This window comes from Anabas testudineus, chromosome 11 (genome assembly GCF_900324465.2).
Source record: "Anabas testudineus chromosome 11, fAnaTes1.2, whole genome shotgun sequence".
Taxonomy (NCBI): domain Eukaryota; kingdom Metazoa; phylum Chordata; class Actinopteri; order Anabantiformes; family Anabantidae; genus Anabas; species Anabas testudineus.
The window spans coordinates 6,774,650-6,791,380 of NC_046620.1; the positions used below are offsets into that span (position 1 = coordinate 6,774,650).

At 42.0% G+C, this 16,731-nt stretch overlaps 1 protein-coding gene across 1 annotated transcript in view; it reads left to right on the forward strand.

The window, feature by feature from the left end:
• Positions 1 to 16,731, forward strand: part of LOC113153544 (ephrin type-A receptor 7) — a 128,207-nt gene that overhangs the window by 102,739 nt on the left and 8,737 nt on the right. Inside the window, exons 9-17 of the mRNA XM_026347223.1 lie at positions 4,384 to 4,439; positions 8,110 to 8,235; positions 8,922 to 9,107; positions 11,862 to 11,923; positions 12,378 to 12,494; positions 12,880 to 12,966; positions 13,389 to 13,541; positions 15,743 to 15,933; positions 16,269 to 16,433. Coding sequence (XP_026203008.1) covers positions 4,384 to 4,439; positions 8,110 to 8,235; positions 8,922 to 9,107; positions 11,862 to 11,923; positions 12,378 to 12,494; positions 12,880 to 12,966; positions 13,389 to 13,541; positions 15,743 to 15,933; positions 16,269 to 16,433 — 1,143 coding nt within the window. The remainder of the gene's footprint in view (positions 1 to 4,383; positions 4,440 to 8,109; positions 8,236 to 8,921; positions 9,108 to 11,861; positions 11,924 to 12,377; positions 12,495 to 12,879; positions 12,967 to 13,388; positions 13,542 to 15,742; positions 15,934 to 16,268; positions 16,434 to 16,731) is intronic.

The window sequence follows — 16,731 nt, forward strand, 5'->3', positions numbered from 1 at the left end:
CTCTTTTCTTGTTTGGCAAAACGACTTTTACTTTGAAAGCAATGACAGTGGACAAGGTTAAAGTTATTACTGAAGTCAGAGCTGCAGCTAACAGCTTGTGATGGGTATTTTTCATAATTTGCTGACATTTTATAGAGTCCTCTGTATTGTCTTCCGATGTCTTGTTTCATCTCACAAACAAAATATAATAATATATTAACATTTACGATTTGTGCTTTAAATGACTTGCGCTGTCGGCGTGTTTTAGATTTCAGATTCTTCTCTCCCTCCCTCTGTCTCTGTCAGCATTGTGAAATCCTCATTGAGAATAATTTGGGGAATAAAAATGGACTGATAGGACAAAAGAGGAAATGAGCACTTTGTATTTTCCTCTCTTTAAAACCTTATCTCGATGCTGGATCCCAACAATTACACACATACGGGCGCACTCGCAGAGGCACAGTCCATCCATGCCTGACCGCGTCTGATAGAGCCACAGTTCCAGGGCATTGCCCAGACATTCTCCAGGAAGCCCAGGCTTGACTGGTCAGTGCAGCGGGATTGTTTACCCGTCACCAGCCACACCAGCATGCATGTGTGTGCACTGTGTGTATGTCTGTCTGGTAAGCGAGGTACAAGCTATCAGGAGCAGGAGATGGAGAGGAAGAACCGAGAATGAAAGCAGAGGGTCATTTCATAGGGCCATTGACTCTCGGTGACACAGTGACAAAAAGTGGGATTCGAAGGGGAAGAAATGAAATGACAGGGGGAGATGGATAGGCCTCGAGATAAGGTCTCAAACTCAGCAGTGTATGTCTTGTACAGATCAGTACATTTAAGCCTCGGAAAGCACCCCACCAGTAGACACAGACATCTTCCAGTTTAAATGTGAAAGTTGTCGTCGCAAAAACTTTTGCATCTATGTTCTCTGTCTGTCTGTCTATCTGTCTGTCTTTCTGTCTGTCTATGTATCGATCTATTGAAGTGGTTTTACAAAATTCCCTAATTCTCCGTGCCCTACGTACGTTTCTGCTGGCCTAATTCCTCTCTGCAGCACTTTACCTGTCAGTAACAATCCTATTCCTGCTCTCTCACCTATTATTTATATTGCTGCACTTTATTTTAGAGTTCATAATTTAGAATTCAGGTACAGGGAGAAAAGAGCTGATATTGAATAGGCCCAATTTACACGGCATCTGTTCCCTTTATTTTCTCTTAAGTTCTCATCTGAAAACAAGTGAGGGAGCAAAGCATTAAATTCAGTTAAATATGAGCAGAAAAATTGAATTTGCCATTGTCCAAAGTTGGCAGCTGTTGACTACTACTGATAATAAAAGAATGTAGAGGGAAACATGCTGATTCTTAAAAATACAAGGAAGGTAATAGCATCAAACCCGAGAGACAGCTAAGGCAACACGTTCCCTGCACGTAAAAATAAATGTTAAACTCAGGCTCGGTTCATCCAAGTAGCTAAAATGTACATTTCTGGTCTATATAGAATGTGACTGGTCTCATCCTGTAGGATTAGTTTACAAAAACAATACAGAGACTATTAAAAGTTACTTCTCAATTTAATTATTGACATTCATTCATTGAAAAATGAAGGCCCATTGAAAGGCAGCATTTGTAAATAATAGGCATAAAACTAAGGAGGTAATTCTTGCCAAAATTAACATTTGATGAGGCCGAACTGACAGCGACAGCACTTGGCCAGAATTTCCACTGGTTTGGCATCCGCTTTTTTTATTTTTTCTTGCCATCTGGTTCTCCTGAAGTGTGAAATTTGAAAACTCGTCCAGAATTCTTGTCAATAGCATTCAATAGGAATCTGTCTCAGGAAGCAGCGTATATTTTAAACACATCATATATGTTTACATTTTAATGATAATGTAAGATCGAAGATTCAGTTTTTTTTTTTATCCACCATACTCCAATGATGAGAATCATTTTATTTGAGAGAAAGGAATCCATCATTTCCACAGTTATGTTGACTGACCATCTTCTCCAGTAATGAAAAGAGCCAGCATTGACATTGGCACTTCCTCCTCCCCTCCCTTGTTTTCTTCCCAGCAGCGTCTGCTCAAGCTCATCCAATGTAACTCCTGCTAGTGTGGTGCTGCTCTCGACCTCCTTCTCCACTCTTCCTCCTCCTCCTCCTCTTCTCTCTCCTCTTCCTCCCTTCACACAGCTGATGCCCAGGTACACTGGCATGCCTGCACTTCCCCCTCCTTGCACAATTGTTTCCCAGCCTTACTTATTTACCCCCTATTTCTTTCTGGTTCTTCTAATTTCCCCCAGTTGTCATGCCATCTTCTTGCTCCCTCAGTGCTTTCTTTTCTTTCCTCAGCTTTCCTTAAACCAAAGGAATGATAATAAGCCCCAAATATTTTTTCTTCATTCTTTCTGTTTGGCCCAGATCCATTTCCATTCCTCCCTACCGTGTCCTACAAAGATATGACATTAACTTAAAATGTGATGGACATTAGTTACTGTTCAATTCACACAAAAACAAAAGGAGCCACGCAGAATTATTTTGCATCTGCAATTTCACTTCTGGCACTTCTGGCACTTGTGACTTTCACTTTCAATTCTTCTTCTTCATTATTCCTTTTCTCCAAGTTGTCTCCTTGTCTCCTCACCTCACTTTTACCTGTTACTCCTGATGTTTTTTGCACCTTTACCTCTTGCCTCTCCCTTACTTCATCCTTCTAGATAATCTAGCTACAGTTTTCCATCACTGCCTTGCTTCCTTCATGTGTCGGCTCCCATACTTTTTCTTTCTCTCCTTGCTTCTTCCTCTGCCCCTAACCATGTACTTTATGGACTATACGCGGTGCCTCTTCAACTACTTATCTCTCCTTCCATGCATACCCTTCTGCCTAATTATCCTCTTCCCCTAACCTCTTATTTTCTTGTCACTTCCCCTGCCACCTCCTGACTTCCTTACATTTTTTCTCCTGATTTACCCCCTACTTTGCCCTCTTCCCCTCGCCATGCTTCCTTACCTCTCCTCCTCTTTTAAATATCTTGCGACTTGTTTCTCTTGCTACAGTAATACCCTCCGTCCTCATGGCCCGCCCATTCTTTTCTCCCTCATTCCCTCTCCGCTGTGCTCCCTTATCTATTAATTCTTGTCTCCTCTCCCCTGTCTGGTATCTGCTGCCCTGAGGAGCTGTGCTGCATGTATCTGCTAGTGTGTTTTGACAGACAGGGTCCTGACCTTGTCTCAGTCCCTGCTGCTATACAGGCTAAAGAATGTGTCAGCCTCACCCTCGATCACATCACGCCCACACAGACACACACAGGGATATGCACATGCACATGCACATGCACATGCACATGCACATGCAAAATAACACAATCCCATAAATGCATACGCCAAAGCGCTTGCACACTAACCCAACACATGAATATTCTCATGTGCATAGATGACACACCCCAGACAGGTGTGAGTCTGTCAAACTCCCCGTGAACTCCCTGTTCTGATATCATATAGATGTTCTGATATCATATAGTTCATATTTCACTCAAACACCCTCAGATCTGTGTATTCAAAGTCATTATTCCTCAAGACTTTGTTTGACATGTGATAATAGCTTTTCTGACAGATATCATAATACGTTTTTTTATGATCATTTATTGAGATGGTGCTTTCAGATATACATGAACACATACAAACCTACAAAATATCAACTAAACACCACTGAGGCTCCAAGAAAACCCCACACTGCTCATGACCTTGTATTTTCAGACACTGTATGTCTGGGTTATATTCATGTAATAGTAGGATGTAGTGTAGATCTTACCTTTAAACCTTTTTTTATTCTTTGGCTGTTTCCATTTCTGTCTTATTTTCATTCCACTCTCTAATCAAAGTAAACGTGATGCTGGCCAACCAAAAAGTTTCCTCATCACTTGTTAATCTGTCACTTCCAGTGTGTGTGTTTTTGTGGATTGTGTGCATGTTTGTCTGAGTGTAAAGAGCTGCGTTTTCAAGCCACAAACCCATCAGCAGTCCAATCATAGAAAACTCTGTGGTGCCGAGGGATAAAAAGTATAATATTGTGTTCACATACATGCAGAAAGTAGAGTTACCTGCGTGAAGTCTCCACCAGGGGGAAACCACAATAGCACATTGAGTCCAGTCTCTGACTTGCTCTGTCAAATTGGAAGGTTTCTACTTATTCATGCTCAGATCTTTCTGTTGCTCATCAGTGCCGTCACATAAGGGGTCTTTCTGAATGCCTCTCCACTCTCAATGCTCTTCGCTTTCTCTCATCTCACAGTTATTGCACATTCCATAATCTATTATGTTGCAAGATAAACACTATCTGATGCTTGTGTTTGTATCTGCCAACTGGGATAAAAACACTGTCTGACGCACGTCTTTGTTTCTCTTTGTAGACAATGCGGCTACAGCAAAGCTTCTCAAGAGGGGGACGAGGAGCTTTACTTCCAGTGTAAGTGACAGCGATGATGACTATATCACAGGTGTGTGCTTGTGTCTGTGTTTGTTTAAACTCCAAAGATGGCGGCAAGGAATCTTTTTAAGAAACGCTTTGCTTTCCAATTCCACGCGCTGGAATGCAAGTGAATACGCTTGTGCACATACATTTCAGATGACTTTTGAGGCATTAAGAAGCACCACGGCATTAATTCTTAATTCCGAGTGCGTGCTTTGCCAACTCTGAGCGCACTGACACACTCCATTAGGTGGTGCGTGTGTGTGTGTGGCTGAGTTTGATGGGGGAGAGATTGAAATCAGGAGGAGGGGACAGATAGAGGCAGAGAAGGGAAAAGGATGATAACAGCTCCAGAACATGGCTGGCAGCTGCACTCCCTGAACAGGAGTTTAAACGTTGTTGATGCTGTGATGTTGTACAAGGTTGTAAATGCTGTTTTAAAAAAAAACAAGGCTCTCGATAGACATTTTGTTTGGCCATGACAGAATGGAAGTAGTCCAGTGATGGACTACTTTAGTGATTTATAGATGCTTTTAGAGTTTTCTTGCATTTGTATACAGTTTTGTTAATTTAGTGTGTGTGTGTGTGTGTGTGTGTGTGTGTGTGTGTGTGTGTGTGTGTGTGAGCGCGTGTGCGGGCGTGCTCATTTGCGTTGTTTAATCTCCCAGCATGCTGAGCCCTCTGGAGAGGTTTGGAGCACTATGCCTGATGAATAATGAGCCGAAGCCATGCGGCTGGGAATTAAATCTGCCCAAACAAAGACATGCCAACAGCTGACAAGCACGCAGCACACACAGACACACACACACACACATTTTGGCCTGCTTTCCAAACACACACCTTTCTCTGTAGAACATGGACAACCACTTAAACAGACACAAAGATACATGTCTGAGTCCACATCCTGTTCCATGACTGCAGCCTGAGTAGAACAACCTGTCGTGATGCTGCAGGTCTGACTTGTCAGGAACAGGAAGTGTGTGAGGGTCTGAGTGTCGCGTAAGCCTGATCTTTTTTTTTTTTTTTCCCTACTTCCATCTATTCGCCTGCCAGGCTCTTAAAACACATTCCGCAACCATACATTACCACAGAAGGACGTGAGACACGATAGAAGGAGTGAATAAATGGGTGTGTGAGTAATAAAGTAGAGGAAGAAGGTGGGAAAATGAGCGAGTGAAAGGCGGAGTAAGAGGGGTGGGGGAGGGGGTTGAAGTGTGAAGAGGTGATCTGGCAGAGGAGTAGAGACTCATCATAAGTGACACTGCTCAGAACATTAGTTTTATGTATGTGATGATTGTGACCTAGAAACACGCACTAGGTGGGAATGATGGAAGGAATCAAGACTAATCTGCGATCTTTATTAATAGACGGGTTTAATACGTCGTAAAGACTCTGACTGCTTGTAAGAAGAAGAACTGAAGGAGGTGAAAAGACAGTGTGGAGGGTTTGTGTCTCTTTCCATGAGAGTGAGAATGCTCACTCTGGGGTCCACTGAAGATTATGCAGCTAAGTGTGAACACAGTTTAGTTTCCCTTCAATCCCTCATGGCAGTGACATAGTTAACCCTGAAACTAATCAGCCATAAAGCCAATGAAGCTCACATCTGAGTGTCATAAGTGTCTGAACGTTTGCAGCTATTTTCAGCCCATACTGCTCATTTTGTGATGCCTATGAGCATTTCTTCCCGTGTCTGCAGGTTTTCGGCTACAACAGTGTGTTTGAAAATCCTATTTGATAGAAAAGAGCCTTCGATTCTCCACTCAGCCTTGACCTTGAATAGAAAAGGTTTCATTTGCTTGATAATTGGACTTTTAGCTTTATTTGTCAATGTGTGCCTGTGTGTGTGTTTGCACACCAAGTGTATATCTGTGTGTGTGTGTGTGTGTGTGTGTTGGATCGATACGCCGTTATGAGGCAGCTAGTATCCTTTAGGTCGATCTGGAGCTGTAATAACATTTCAGAGCCTCGGCTCAGCTGCTGGGAAGACTACCAAGCCTTTTCCTGGAAGAGTAGCCTTAACGTGTAGTAACAGGGGTCAGAGGTCATCTAATTGAGCTCTGTACCCACTGGTTAATGGTTATTGGCTGTCTGTTGGTTAGTTTATTTGCTAGTTGTTAGTGTTCTGTAAATACAACAGGCAGTTGATAAAGAAAACAAGAACCTCACTGAGAAAGCAGGTAGTGTTTTTGTTTTGTTGTGTACAGTCAAACAGTCGGGGTCAATACCACTCGCAGCTCTAAATGTCAGCTCAAATTTACAATTGTTGCGTCTCATTAGTGTCACAGTGATGATTTCATAGCAATCAGCTCCAACATTTAGATGTGATTTTATTCTTAAAAGAGATTAGGCAGTTCTAATATTAACCATTTTGGCATATTAACTGGCATTAAAGCCTGTTGTTTTAAGTATAAACCCCAGCACTTTTAAACTCGACAGACTATTTATAAAATGTCACTTGCTCAGGTTCCTACACTCTTCTTTTTTTCCTAAGAACCTAATACCAAACTCTAAAACGAACAACAAAGCAGCAGCGAGCCAACTACAAATACTGTACAGTGATGTGCCTCAGCTTTTTGCTATTATGTCTTGCCCCAGTTCCTGACTGAAGATTATGTTGTGTTTGTGTGTGTCTGTTATTTTGCATATGTGTGTGTGTTGGTGAGATAACATTTTGAAGCAGAAAAGACAAAAAGCCTGTGGAAGAGCTCTGTGATCTGACTAAAGCCTTTTGGAGGAAACCAGAAAGATTTGAGAGCTCCGAGTCTCAGATCTTTCTCTCTGTCTTTGGAGTTTGCAAGGTCAAGACAAACAAAAACCGAGAATTACACGAGTTGTGAATATATAAATGAAAGTATTTAGTAGAAAGTCTTCCTAAACCAACTACATTACCACACCAAAAGTGGCTATTTGCATTTTTTTGGTTTGATTAACCACAGCTAAACATGTGTGACTGAGACGTCGTGCTCAAGCTGCAGGGAGGTTTGCTCGACTGCACAAGACGTCCTTATAAACTTGAACAATAGGAAAGGAAAATATTTTCAATGAAGCAAGAGCACATTGACGGCTCTGCAGTGCAGACTTTGTTCTAGCTGATTGGCTGTTGTTTAGGTTTATGTCAGAAGGAGGTACAGTAGGTCTACAGCTAGAGTGGAGCTTGATAGCAGAAAAAGGTTCGGCTATCTCCAGACATTGAGGGTAAAACTCAGCTATTGATTTCAGTCTCTGGATCAAAGACCAAAGGCTTTTTTCTAGACACAACATTTTGGTCTAATGCTCAACAATCATACAGAGAGAGAGAGAGAAAGATTCTTTGTTGAATGAGGCAGAGATATCAATTTCTCCACTGAGTGTAGCCCCAGTAGAGCACAAAGCAGCGCAGACATAAGATGTGTTTTTCTTTGTGTTGAGCAAGAGGAACCGTCTGGGCCACAGGGATTTTATTTATCTTTATGCTAACAAAACAGTTGGCTAGCTTGCTATATTTATTTGTCCATACGCCGTTTGTGGTATCTAAATCTGAGAGTTGTTCCTTTTTATGATGATGCATTTTATCATGTCCGTCTTTGTGCAGACACATGTGCCAAGACGGTGTCCTATTCTCAACCAAACTTTTTTTTTTTATTCCAAAGCTTATTTTATGTGTCTCTGTGTGTCTTCACCATTCCAGTTAAGATCCCAACACGGAGGACCTATATTGACCCAGAGACCTGCGAGGACCTGCTGCAGGCTATACACACCTTTGCCAAGGAACTAGACAACTTGAGCATCAAGATAGAGAGAATTGTGCATACAGGTATGAGATTATAGAAGACAAAGCTGCTATTTTTCAGTGGTACATCCTAAATTTAGTACATCATTTCATTAAGTTGGAGGAATGGGAGAAAAAACAAAGACGACATATTCTGACTTTTATTGCATCTTTACTGATCCTCCCTGGCTGGTAAATGCTCATATGTTTCATATATAAAAGTAACGGTATGAGCAAAGCAAAGCAAACAGAGCACAGGGACATAAACAGTTGACAGTCTAGATGCAACTATAGGTATTTCTGCACTTTCCTCTTAACCTGCATTAACACAAATTGGAGAAACCACATCTGGTCTTTGTCAAAATGAAGCTGGTTGTTTTTTGTTTTTTTTGTCTCAACTTAATGTGCCCCTGCTTCACCTGCACCCTGCCCCATCTTTGATCCCTCTTTGATCCCTTTGTATTTCATGTCTCTTGATTGTGTCTGGTTATTTGCGTCATCTCTCTTCCTCCCCAGTGTGTCTGCTCAAACCTTTCCCCCCTCTCACCCTGATTGCCTCCTCTGTCTAACCCCTACTTCTTTTCGTCTCCCTTTCTTTTGATCTTTCCTCAGGTATTTCTCCATTTAACCAGTCTGACCTGCAACACCTTTCCTTACTCTTCTCCTGCGTTCTCTGATGTTCATCCAATCGATGGGGATCATGACCTCTGTTTGTCTGTCTCCCTCTACAGGCGACTTTGGAGAAGTATGTCGCGGTTGTCTGAAACTGCCCAGTAAGCGAGAACTGCCAGTGGCCATAAAGACATTAAGGGCTGGCTGTTCTGACAAACAGCGGCGTTCTTTCCTCAGCGAGGCTGGCATCCTGGGGCAGTTTGACCACGCTAACATCATCCGGCTGGAGGGTGTCATCACCACAGGTAAGGAGGGAGAGAAATCAAGCAGAAAGCTGAAGGTGAAAGTTTGTGAGGAAGCCCATTCTACTGGGAAAAGACTGAGAAAAAACATAAGATGAAAGAAAGCACAGAAAGGGAAAATGCTGGGTATGGGTCAAAGGATGAATGGGACCATTTGACCACTACTGCTATCATAAATGAGGTTCATCATCTCCATTATCAAAAGAAATGAGGATGTAAGAGGGGCTAATAAAAAAATAATTAGATTTTGACCATTTCAGTATCACAAGTGTAGAGGGGGGTAAAGGTATGGAGACAGACTGGAAGAGTGAACTTCGCTCAAAGACTGGAGGAGGGGAACTGGGAAGAGCACTGGGAAATACCAACCACTTCAATATCACACACATAGAGGGGGTTATCAAAGTGGGCGAGATGGGAGGTTGGAAAAAGAAGAGGAGCTTGAAGAGTTTAAAGGGGGGGGTGGCGTGAGTTGAATGCTGTACGCTAGCAGCAGCTGAGCTACATGAAGGCCCATTTCCCACTGACAGATAGCAATTGTTGTCCTAGAGCGAAAACTGAATGGAAGGAGGGGGAAGAAAAAGAAATTTGAAGGGAAGACGCCGAGAAAAGAGACATGAGAGACAGAAGATGAGGTTGAGGTTAAGGGGAATGGCAGGTGTAGAGAGAAGCTTTAAAGAGTTTCTGAAGTTTTTGTTGGTGCTGCAGTGATGCACAGTGTGTGTTTGTGTGTGGGCACAGTGCCCGAACACTCTGTGCTCAGTAGGATGGTAGCAGATGTGCAGGGTACAGTAATTGGTGCTAGAGACCCAGCGGGGCCCTGAGAATCCACTCCAATCTCTCCCACCATCAAATGCGCAAACACACACACACACATACACACACTCACAGGCATGCTCCCACACACACAAAGGCGATCCTGTATGCTCTCGTTCACTATTATTGATACGCACGCACACACACACACCTGGTTGCTTACCCCTCACTTGGCACGAAATCCTGTCTGTGCACACACACTATACACACACCCACATACTGTTAGACTACAAATCACTTGCTTTACATCACTTACCCCCCACCAGATTCTCACTCAGCCTCCTTTAACCCCCTGCACCACATTTAGCTGCTAACAGCACCCACCTCCTTGCTAATCTTCCCATCCTTTCATCAAAATTGAAGGTCACATTGAAAAGCTACATATCTACTGTTAATTAGGAAAGCGTCCTCCTTTCCTCTCCATCTCTACAGTGTTGGCTCTTTTTCGACCCACCATTTGCTCCACCTCCTTACTGGCAGTTCCACGATTACAGGAAATAGGATTATGAGAAATGCAATAAGGTGATTTGTTACCTACCAGAAGTATTGTTTAGGAAGTCTTTTCACATTCAGCACCTCGGGGTAGAAACACAGAAAGTGGCAAGGCTGCCAAATGAAGTTTTCTGCTGAGTGTGCTATGGTTAGTGTTTTGGTGCACTGTGATACAGATTAGTGCTGGAGCTGCATCTGATCGAATCAGAACAGGAAAGAGCTCCAAATTACATTTATTCACAATGAAACCAATATGAAATGTAGATATTTCAATTTACATTAGCTGGTTTGGCAACCCGATTGAAACCATAAAAGAGCCACTTTTGCCACATGCTGTTTGAAACACCAGGGTACAGAAAGTTTAGGGATGTGCTTATCAATTTCTATTCAAATTATGGCTTACAAGTGTGACTCCAAATTTGTTTTTCTGCTGCAGCAGACAGCAGTTCTTACTCCCTCCTTCATTCTCTCCTCGACTGTGTAACACTCCCTCCCACTGCATTTCTGTCAGGCTTTGCAAAATTATGACACCCTCTAAAATACATTGTTTTCAGGTAACCACATGATGCGAATGACAGAATTCCTTCAACTTGGTCTTTGTTTTTGCCTAAATGCATCTGTCATTGCAGCCCTCTGCAACCCACCAACACACAGTTAAACCTCTTGATTCACTCTCCAACTCGAATTAATCACACGAAGACTGAAGACCGTGCTACCGCAGTGTCTCTGTGCTGACTCACAGTTCCAGCTTTTGTTGTTGATAAATTTTCCAAGAAGCCTCCTGAAAGCCTAGTAATACTGGCAAACTAGGAATTGTGGCTATTACAACGCCCAGTTACCATTTTTGCAATATGCCTGCACAAAATATCCGGACCAATAGGCTATCACCCCGTCATTTGATTTCATTTGTTGATATGAAGTTGTTTACTTATCTATCAAGCTTCACCTCACTGTGTAAACCTCCTGTAATCCACTCCTCTATTTTCCTTGTTTCCTCCCTTCGAACTGCTGCAGTCTTATTTTCCTCTTCTGTTCACTTAATAGCACTGCTGGATCCCGTCATCTGTGCCTTGGCACGGAGTGTGTATGTGTGCATGCATGCATTTGTTGTGCACATGTGCAGTGTATATGTAACAAGGAGGCCTGGGCTTGGTTGGTCTGTGTGTATTGCTGTGCACAAATTGGATGTGTATGTGTGCGAGCGAGTATTTGTGAGTCGTTAAACTTGCTGAGACAGCCAGGGCGGCACACAGGTTCTCCCAGCTTCACCACAGTTCACTGGGTGAAGAATGGCTTTGCACAATGCCTGCCGTGCTGCCAAGTGGACTAGACTCACTTTATTCTCTTCCTCCCCCTCTCTCTGTGTCTCCGTCTCTATTACCTCCGTTTCTTTTTCTTGATTCTTACAATTTCACTGGCAATTTCACCGTCTTCCTCTGTGTCTTTCTCCAGGTAACACCATGATGATCGTAGTGGAGAGTATGTCTAATGGATCCTTAGATTCCTTCCTTAGGGTATGTTGTTTTATATGTTCTATCTATATTTTTATCTAAAATGTTTGCCTATTGTCTGATAACTAAATAAACTATGATTACTACTATCATGGTACAGGGCCTAGGGCAGCAATACATGTGCTTATTACAGTAATAAGGAAAATGTAATATAATTAACAACACGAATAGTGTTTCTGTTCAAAAGTGCTGAGAGAATCCGTAAACTGCTGCGCCCCTCTGCTCTGTGAACCACTGCGGTGTGGTTTATAATCATTTGAATTAATGGCCTGTTTGTTTTCATTCTCCAAATAAAGTGAGTCAGCTCAGTAAGCACAACATTGCACTGTGACCGATGTGTTGGCTTTGTCTGGATCACTATATTCTATATGCTCAGCTTACTTTCTCTTCTTTTGTCTTCCTCTTCGCTGATTTTCCACCTCCTTTCCTCCCTTCCTCGTGCCTCCGATAACCTCAGAAACACGAGGGCCAGCTGAGTGTAATGCAGCTGATAGATATGCTGACTGGAGTGGCATCGGGGATGAAGTACCTCACCGAAATGGGCTTCGTCCACAAACGCCTGGCCGCACACAAGGTAAGGCAGCAGGTGGGGGGGAGATGATAGGAGATAGTCTGGGGTGATGTGTGTCTCAGACTATTGCAAGTTCTTGTGGGCGGGTAACAAAGTACAATTTGTCCTTGTCTGCAAGCATTTTTGACACTCGCTCGCTTGCAGGTTTTTATTTTGAGGAATACATGAAGCTGAAAATGATGAGACTATACTGTCAGAACCATCACCTCCATAGTTTCACCCAGCCTGTCAGTGGTCAGGTTGCAAAACATAACAGCACTATTTCTTATTGTAATCAATCAGTTGTGCCACATGTGATACAAGCTTTGTCCATGAGCCGTGCTCACATCGTGGGATTGTTTCTCCTCCAAGTGTAACTGATGATAATCACTCTATTTTCCCATCTCAGGTGCTGGTTAACTCTAACCTCTGCTGCAAGGTGTCCGGCTTCAGGCCTCTCCAGGAGGACAAGATTGAGGCAATCTACACGACACTGGTAGGAGAAAATTATAATGAAAACATCAAGTGATTGCTGGAGACAGGATTTTTAGTGGCTACTATTTTAGATTTTGTCTTTTACATTCTACTTTACTAATTAATGGTCCTGAAAGTTGCACAAAAGCTGTTGGAAGGAAGTTCACACATGTAGGAGTATTATTTTTAATGAGCCTTGAACCGGATTTGAGTTAACACATGTCATGTCAGGTTCAGTTAAGATCATATAATTAAGCTTTCAGGAGGAGAAAGAAAATGCCATACTTTATTTCACCGGATATTTTGGGGTTCTACTCAAGGTGAACTCCTCTAAAGATTCTTTTGATCTGCTAAAAATATGTTCAAAGCTTTTCAAAGAGAATATTTAAGCTTCACTCTTTGTGAACTCAACCCACTCTTTTCTCTGTGTCTTACATCTGCCAGCATGGAGGGAAGAGTGTGGTGCTGTGGACCGCTCCTGAAGCCATCCAGTACCATCGCTTCTCCTCAGCTTCAGACGTCTGGAGCTTCGGTATCGTCATGTGGGAGGTCATGTCTTACGGAGAAAGACCCTACTGGGATATGGGCAACCAGGATGTACGTATAGAAAGAGACATAAGATTGTGCTTTCCCTTTATCTCTAAAACTATTGCCTTGTTTTCTTCCCTTCCTTTCTCTTACCTCCTTCTTATTACCTTTATCAATGAACTCTATAGTCATGGCAGCTTGGATCTTATTAAAAGAAGAGTACCTCTGAAAGCTTTTGTGGGGCCTAAGTCCCCGTCTTTAAATCTGCATCAGCTCCATGACCAATCCTGTTTTCTTTTAAGGATGCATGGACCCCATTCTAGTGGCCTCTGCCTATCCTCGAGTACCATCCCGCTCTTAAAAGTGTTGAAAATCCCTCTTGAAAAATTCATTTTCTTTCAATAAATGTAGAGCGCTTGCCATTTGAGGGCTGAAGAGATTGTCCAGTCGATAGGACCCAACCTTGTAACCTATTATTTCCAAGTCAGTGTGGGTGGGTTTTCTGCTTTGCTGTCGTCACTCCCACCTCTTTGTCCTTCACAAAAGGTTGTTTTAATTCTATGTTTTGAAGGAAGTCGTGCTTCTAAAGGGCCGTTAAAAGCATGATGCAAGAAAGAGATGGTCTTTGGGACTATTTTCTTTTGATTGAAGCCAACACTGTAAATATATAAAATTATTTCAACATGTTATTTCAGTCAGTTATTATCATTCATCAAGTCCAAAAGCTTCATCATGCTAATGCCCTCTCAAATTAATGTCATCAGAAAATAATGCCTAGACTTTATGCAGTCGCATAGTTAAAAAGCAACAGATTATTAGCATGTTCCATTTTTGAATGTCCAAAATTAATATGCATGAGTTATTCAGCAGGCACAAGAATAGCAAGCTTTTCACAGCCCTTTTTTTTCCAGTGCCCTTTCACAGAACGGAAGAAAGTTTCCTCTCAACCTGGTTCATATTGTGAAACTTTCCAATTGAAGGGGGCAAAGGTCAAACTTGTAGAGCGCCTGCGATATTAATCCACTTTAAATTGATACATTATATCATAACGGAATTGTTGGTCGGCCTGTCCACCTGTGATCCGTTGTGCCCTTTACCTCGTGGCTTTGATTAAATGGAAAATGTCAAATGCTGAAAAGCATTTTATAAATGCTCTTTAGTGAGATAGAGGTTTAAGGGGCTGAAGGGACGGTGGAGTGAGGCGCTGTGTGGGTGATTAGATGGAGTGTTTTAGGAAATAATGCTGCTGATGGATGTCATTTCTCCGATTATGGTCTAACTTTATTTTCACATCTGAGAAAGATTTTATTTCTTAGTAATTTAGAAGGACGAAGTATCATATGTTCCCAGATACACTTAAAAGAAATGAGGTGTTGCAGTGAATGGCTTTACAGTGGGGAGGGGGGACTAGTTTGATGGAGAAGACGTCCGAAGGGACGCTTTCAAGCTCTACTTTTTGAAGACAGTGAGGTTTCACAGGATTGCATAAAAAATACTCGACAGAGATGAATCATCAGACACGCATTTAGATTAGGTCGGGTATCACAGGAGCGTTTGACAAAATATTGACTGTCATGGTTTATTTAATGTCAGTGCAATATTTTTTATATCTGGGCGTATAATATATTGTATTTAAAAAACATTGCAATAACCCACCAAATATTGTACAAAGTGACATTAAACACCATGATAAGTAGTGTATTGCAAACAAAGTCAGTCACGAATGCTTTTCAGTTGTTCCAGTCAGACAGTAATTGGCCATATGCAGTATGGTTGCAATTTTTTGTAGTTATTCCTGCAATAATTCAGCTCTCGTTTTTTAGTTATGCGATATCACCATGAAATTATGTTTGTATTGCAGTTGTTGCTGGTGTGAGGCAACTTTAAAGGGATGCCGGGGCACTTAAAATAAGTTCAATTATCAAAAAGCAAAAGCATGCAATGGAACATTATACGTGGCATAATTAGTGACAAACACACAGAGAAAACGAAAGCATCAGCACTTTTCTGCACATATTTATCCAAGTAGGACCTATACTGTCCAAAGGCTTCTATTCTTGGCAACTAAGCAACTCCACTGTAAAGAAAAGAAGTTAAGTACCTTACTCAACTTTTTAAGTAGGACAAAACTTTCCTTGATTCTCATTCTCATCCCCCATCCAGCCTTACTAGTCACAAAAATGCTCTTTGGGAGTGGGGGGGGGTTCATAGTAAATACAAATGTCAGTATCTCTAATGCGATATAATTGATTTCCTGTTTCCGTGTGCAGGTGATAAAGGCCATTGAGGATGGTTTCAGGTTGCCTGCTCCGGTTAACTGTCCTCCACATCTCCATCAGCTGATGCTGGATTGTTGGCAGAAAGAGAGGACGGAGAGGCCCAGCTTCAGCCAAATCCACTCAGCCCTCAGTAAGAGCATTCGCTCCCCTGATGGAATTGGTTCCTCCACTCTGGCACGCAGGTATGGTCAGGTGACTCCGCTACAGGCTCAGTAGTTGGAGAACTGTATATATTGGAAGTATTTGGACAATGTCAAATGTGTTTTTATGATTTCCGCCTTTTATACACAACCACAATGGATTTCAAATAAAACAAAGTGGAGACTTTCAGCTTTATTTTAAGAGGTTTCACAAACTATGGCATTTAGAATCAGAAATCCAATCAATCATGTTGACTAACTGTTGCCTGGTCCGAGTTTCCCTTTACCACAACATCGTGGTCTATATACTTCTGGACCTAACTGTACTAACTTTACTGTGATTTTTCTATTTCTCACCCTCATTTGTTCCTCTTTAGAACCCTGAGTTCATCCATTGCACTAGCAGAAAGGCCTCTCCCTTCTTTCCCATCCTTTAACTCAGTAGGAGAGTGGCTGGACGCAGTGGACATGGGCCGATACAAGGACAACTTCACTGCTGCAGGATACTGCTACCTGGAGTCTGTGGCACGAATGACTGTACAGTGAGTAAATTTATACAAGGTTGTGTCTGAGACGTTGCATTTCGTGTTATAAAGCAAGTGTAGGTACTGCGCGAATAAGTAAAAAAACTTTTAAAACTATGCCACATACCATAAAATGACTGTAGCAATGCAAAAAGAGCAGTATTTCAATTAATAATCACTTTGTTAACTGGTTTGTGAAGCAAAAATTACACATTTTATGATGAGTTTCTTAATTTAGAGTGAGTGAAGGAGAGAGAACTTTTAACATCATTATGAGTTTTAGGAAACTGTTTGTATTACCAAGCAAGTCATTTAG